The 6,000-nt window shown below is 43.3% G+C and overlaps 1 protein-coding gene across 2 annotated transcripts in view; it reads right to left on the bottom strand.

The window, feature by feature from the left end:
* Positions 1-636: 636 nt before the first annotated feature.
* CDH1 (cadherin 1) overlaps positions 637-6,000 on the bottom strand; it is a 77,890-nt gene continuing 72,526 nt past the window's right edge. For both annotated transcript variants that reach the window (XM_026495091.4, XM_057314200.1), the window contains 3 exons: positions 5,837-5,967; positions 4,083-4,226; positions 637-2,480 (listed from right to left, as the gene is read on the bottom strand). In XM_026495091.4, coding sequence (XP_026350876.2) covers positions 2,271-2,480; positions 4,083-4,226; positions 5,837-5,967 — 485 coding nt within the window. In that variant the 3' untranslated portion in view covers positions 637-2,270. The remainder of the gene's footprint in view (positions 2,481-4,082; positions 4,227-5,836; positions 5,968-6,000) is intronic.

Below are 6,000 nucleotides of genomic sequence, written 5' to 3'. Positions count from 1 at the left end.
TTTTGACATATTCTCAACTTACTATGGTTTATTGGCACGTAACCACATCAAAGTCGAGAAGATCTATATATTTCACCACCATTTAAACACACACACACACACACACACACACACACACACACCCCTCCAGCAGAGGAAAGTCACAGAACAGGGTTTCTCAACAGCAGCACACTGGCGTTTTGAGCCTGGTGATTCTTTGTTTAGCAGCGTCCCTGGCCTTGACTGGATGCCAGTAGCACCTCCTCAGTCATGACAATCAAAGTATCTCCAGAAATTGCCCGTGTCCCCTGGGGAGGAGGCCAGAGTCTTCCCTGATGGCGGACCAATGGACTACACAAACTTTGCTGACCGACTGAATGTTGTCTGAAGCTCTACTTCGGTCCCTCAGCGCCGCCGACAGGTTTTTCCATTGACGAGAGAAGAGTTTTAATGGTTTTTCCACATACCACATAGGTATTCTTCAAATAAAATGACCTTTTAAATGCACTTTTCTGCACTCTGCCCGCAACAGAATGACACCAAGTTCTGGAGAAGTCACTTCAACATGAAGCATCCTTCTCCACGTTTTGAGTGAGCTCAACTACCACTGGTCTTGCCTGGAATTGTGCGGTAACCAAATAAAGCAAGTGTCTGACAATGGTTTAACAAAATTCTTTAATAAAATTTATAAAAATGAGTATTTAAGAATTTTCTCAGCTTAAATTGTTTTCCTTTTCCACCCCCAAAGAAAATACAAAATTATCCGCACCCACACACATATACACTCAAAACTATAGTAACATTCTCTATGCAGGACTACATTAGAGTTTCATTTGCTGAAAAATCAAGACAATTCCAAGAAGTGATTGCAGGGATGATTTTTTTTTTCCTTTGAAAAAGAGCCGACAGACAGTAAAGCAATTTAGATAAAATTATTTTCCGCGGTTGTCAAAAGTTTCTTCAAGTTCCCATTTCAATTAAAAGAAGATCCAAATCAAAGTTCTCCCACCCTCCCCTTGCTAACACCCTGTAGGGCCATATTTTCTTCCTGCCCCTAAGGGAAAAAACCTGGATTTCCTAATATTCTTGATTTTCTATGCACACTCAGAATTTGGGGCAGATGTGTCCAGATCGGCCAGCATTTTCTGTAGACATCAACAAAAACAGGCAGTTGGGGATTCTGGGCTTCAGGTACAAACTCTGGCTTGAGGATCCTGATAGCACACACATGTTAAGATTCTTACATTCTTCAGAATTTTCAGGACTAGAGGTAGAGCCACCTCAATCATCCTCAGCCTCACTTTGCTCAACTGCCAGGCTCAATGACACATCTCTCCCGCCACCTCCAAGCCCATCTTTCACGTTGCCCTCAGTTGTGACAAACCTCCTTCCGTCTTTGGCTGCAGCACTCAGGCACTATCCTAAGTGTCCAAAGAGATCACTCTTTTGAGTGATAAATGAACATTAGAAGTTGAGTGGCACCTGAAAACTCACCACCTTTTCTGCTCAACGCACCCTGTTTAGAACCAACGTACCTCAATAATGACATACACGTAACAAACACACTTATGCAGAACAAGTAAGTGGATGGACACCAATTTCAAGTTACGTACTTAGGAAATAAAAAAGAAGAACCATTAAAGGTCTTACGAGTCCACGATACCCAGTCACACTATGGCCAGACGAAGACCAAGTCTCCTACCCTGAAAGGGCCCAACAATTTCTCCATCAGAGAACTCCTATCTGGGGCAATGTAAGTTCAGAAGGAGTAAGAGTGGGTATGAGAATAGGGGACACCAGTGCAGTGATAGGAGGAAAAAAAGAACACAAATTAAAAATAATTATACATATATACATACATACACACACACACACACACCAACAACAACAACAGGGCAGGTGAGTCCTCCCTTCCTTTAAAAAAAAAATGAGACAAAAGCCTATAAGGAAATCTGCAAATTGCTAGCAGAATCTAATCTTCAAGTTGCTAGTAGAACCTTCTGGAGGCTGAAGCTATTCTTTTGAAATATTAAACATGTGGGGGTCTTTTGGACAGCATCACCATTTAAAGAATGATGAAAAGAAAAAAAGCTTCAAAGAATAGGTCAAAATCGTTCTCACATACACAGATTAGATCTATAGAGTGGTCATCCTAACTATCCTAACTGCATCACTGAGCAATCTCTCTTCCCCAGAAACTCATCTCAAGTGAAGGGAGCTGAAAAACAAGTACCCTTGCATTTTCCACCACACGGTGTAAGGACCCCTCTCCTCCATTTGTCTCAAATGCCTTAGTCGTCCTCGCCACCTCCGTACATGTCCGCCAGCTTCTTGAAGCGATTGCCCCATTCGTTCAGGTAGTCATAGTCCTGGTCTTGGTCTGACTCTGAGGAGTTCAAGGAGCTCAGACTAGCAGCTTCAGAACCACTTCCCTCGTAGTCGAACACGAGCAGAGAGTCGTAAGGAGGAGCGGTGGGGTCGGTGTCCGCTGCCTTCAGGTTCTAAGAAGAAGGAAGACGGTAGGATCTTTCAATGAGAAGAATCGCACACCTATCAGGCAAGATGCCTTCTCTAGGTGCCTCCAGCAACATGTAATGCCCAAGAACGCAACCATCCTATAGAACACCAGGAGCAATTAGCCCCAATAAGGTAAATGGATACAGACTGGCAAGGAAGACAGACAACATACTGCTGATGCAAAGAGAACGCTACGGGTAAAGATGCAGAATGTTTTCCCCTAAACTAATGATAAATTTTATGTAGGCAGGAGAGAAACAAGCCAGTCAGGTTGGACAGAGGCTGAAAACAATGACGACAGTCGTACTGGTCCATACAGCATTTCCACCTGGAAAGGTCTGGAAGGATGAATGCCAAACTGTTAACAGTTAACTCTAGAGAGTAAGGTTGGGGGCAGTAACGAAGCACCTGCATTTTTTTCCTTCATATACATTTTCAAAGTTTATTATTTTATTTTTTAGTAGCAAACACTATTTTTGTAATTAAAAAAGAAAAAAAAAGCAAACTACTATCAGCTATGATGACACACAAATGATTGTGAATGGAGGAAAGGACCTGAATTCAGATTTATCTAAAAAGGGAGGTTTTAACTGGCCCTTTCCATTCCCAGCTTCCTAGAATATCCAGCCTGGACACTTCCAACACTGCTTTGTGTAGTTCCTGGTGAGGACCCCCACAGCAACTAAAGCAAATCCAGCCTCTATCACGAAGACTTGCTGAGGGCCACTGGACCATCAGACAAGCACTTAAAATCATTCCAGTAACTGAGCAAGGCATCAGGTAACATAGTTTAAGGAAATAGATTCTATTGGACTATTTTCTTGCTTGGTTCTTTGCTCACTCCGACTCCAAATTTGTCCTCATCTTACCCTAAGCTCATTAACAATGCCTCATTACTCATTCTCCCTTGCAGATAAGGACCATCTTGTGGCAGTTCTGGCCAGTACCATATAGAATGAACTCCCCACTTGTATTAACAGTTTGCTAGAACAAAGATTTTTAGCCTCTGCTCTGCCCTTCCTACTTCTTCTTGACTGGAATACAGACCCAAGGCCTGGAAGTGTGGCAGCCATCTTGTGATCATGTGGCAACAAACATGAGAGCGAGGATTTATGAGGTTAATCTCATATCTGTTTAAGCTCCTGAAATTCATGGCTGAATGCATTTCCGATATACACCAACTGATATTATTTTTCTGGCCCTTAGGTAGACCTGTGATACATATTTAATATCATATCCCAACCAGCAGTGGGATGCAGGGACAAAAAGACCCATTAGTGAAACCAAACGGGATCTACCAAACAGGATCTCCTCTGAATCTCTTTAGTTTCATTTCTAGTTCTACTAAATTCTTACAAGCAATTCGTGGTTTTGCCATATGGATATTGCAAATTCACTAGGAACAGTGTGAAGTGCTTTTAGTTCTGAAATTCAGATGAGACACAAATAAAAAATAGCATTCAGGGAGCAGGCGAGGAGAAAACGTGGTAAAGCAAAGGATCTAAAGACTTTTTCCTCACTTTCAACCCAACTGCTCCTGAGTTTAGAGATAAGTTGCACCTTGGCTTTTGACTTTGCTAACTTACTTCGTCAATGAAGTTTCCAATTTCATCGGGATTGGCAGGGCGGGGCCGATACTGGGGCACACTCAGGAGGGTTGGCGCCACATCATTGCGAGTCACTTCAGGCCGAGCATCCAGGCCCCTGTGCAACTGGCTCAAGTCAAAGTCCTTTGGAGAAAAAGGTAAAAATAGAGGAAAGAGTTTAAAAAAAAAAAAAAAAAAACCCACAAGTCCAGGGCTATATTTGGATTATAGATCCGGTATCAGATAATGCCCTTTCAACTGCATGACAGTAATAAGCATGTGCCAATGCAATCTGAAATGACAGTTGTTTTTTTTTTTAAGATTTTATTTATTTATTTGACAGAGAGAGAGAGACAGCCAGCGAGAGAGGGAACACAAGCAGGGGGAGTGGGAGAGGAAGAAGCAGGCTCCCAGCAGAGCAGGGAGCTTGATGCGGGGCTCAATCCCAGGACCCTGGGATCACGCCCTGGGCCAAAGACAGACACTTAATGACTGAGCCACCCAGGCGCCCCTGAAATGACAGTTTTCAACCTAGGAGTTTCCAAAATAGCACTAGAAGGATAAACAGCATAAAAGCGTTGTGAGGAACAACTGTGGGATTGGTTGTAGACTGTTACATCTTACTAAGTCCCAGCCCATCTACAGATTGAAAGCCTAGGTGCCACTGACTGAATGTCTGTGTCCCTTGCCAAATTCACACATTGAAACTTAATCCCCAATGTGGTGGTATTTGGAGGTGCGAGTTTTGGGAGGTGATCAGGTCAGGAGAGTCGATGGAGCCCTTGGAAACAGGATTAGTGCCCTAATAAAAGACACTTTAGAGTTCCCCTTCCGCCATGTTGAGTACATGTGAGATTATGGCTGATGGTGAACCCGGAAGCGGGCCCCCACCACACACCAAATCTGCCGGTGCCTCGATCTTGAACATCCCAGCCTCCAGAACCATGAGACAAATTTCCATGGTTTTTAAGCAACCTGTCTGTAGCATCTTGTTATAGCAACCCACACGAACTATGACACTAGCTGAGATCAGCAGTTATCCCACAAACGCCTGAAGGACATGTCTCTGTACCCCCTAATATGTTGTACAAAGCAGGTACTGAAATTCTAATCAATGGCTGTTATTCCAGACCAGAGAGCTCAGCAAATATGCTCTTGCATGGCCAGAGTCAAAGCACAACTCCGAAATGGGGCCCGAGGTTCCCTTTCTAAATAGAATACACTTTCGAGAATTCTCCAAAAGTCTCCTGGCTGGCCCAATCAGTAGAGCATCTAACTCCTGATCTCGGGGTCATGAGTTCAAGTTCCACATTGGGCACAGAGATTACTTAAAAAAAAAAAAAAATTTCCAGAAAACTCTAGGCTAAGGCAAGACTATCTTTAAAATCAGGGAAAATCAAGAAGGCCTAAAGATTTAACATGTACAAAAAGAAAGAAGAAGTTTAGCATACCTACAAGCTCAAGGGAAATAAAATATTACAACGGAGTAGTTGCTTTATGTCGATGATAATTTGAAGTTTGTGTCCTGAGAAAAGTGGCGGGGAGCCTAGGCCCTGGAGTCAGACGACCTGGTTCTCCTGCTTCCTACCCGTGTGACTTCGGGCAAGTTTACTTAACTGCCCTTTGCCTCTGTTCATTCATCAGGGCGCTCAACAGAACAATGCTATTTCAAATGTTTACCTTCTCCTAATCATCGCTTCTTCCAAATAAAGAGATCGCCATTTTAGCTTTTTATCATGATTTTAAAAACATACCTGATCCTCTTCTCCACCTCCTTCTTCATCATAGTAGTAAACGTTGTCCCGGGTGTCATCTTCTGGGGGTAGTAAGGGCTCTTTGACCACCCCTCTCCTCCGAACAAACAGCAGAAGCAGCAGGATCAGGACTGGGGTGGGGGAAGAGAACGAGAACAGCCACA

The sequence above is a fragment of the Ursus arctos genome, unplaced genomic scaffold, assembly GCF_023065955.2.
Source record: "Ursus arctos isolate Adak ecotype North America unplaced genomic scaffold, UrsArc2.0 scaffold_19, whole genome shotgun sequence".
NCBI lineage: Eukaryota > Metazoa > Chordata > Mammalia > Carnivora > Ursidae > Ursus > Ursus arctos.
Note: the sequence above shows the minus strand (reverse complement) of the source record. Positions and strands in the feature narration are given on the sequence as shown.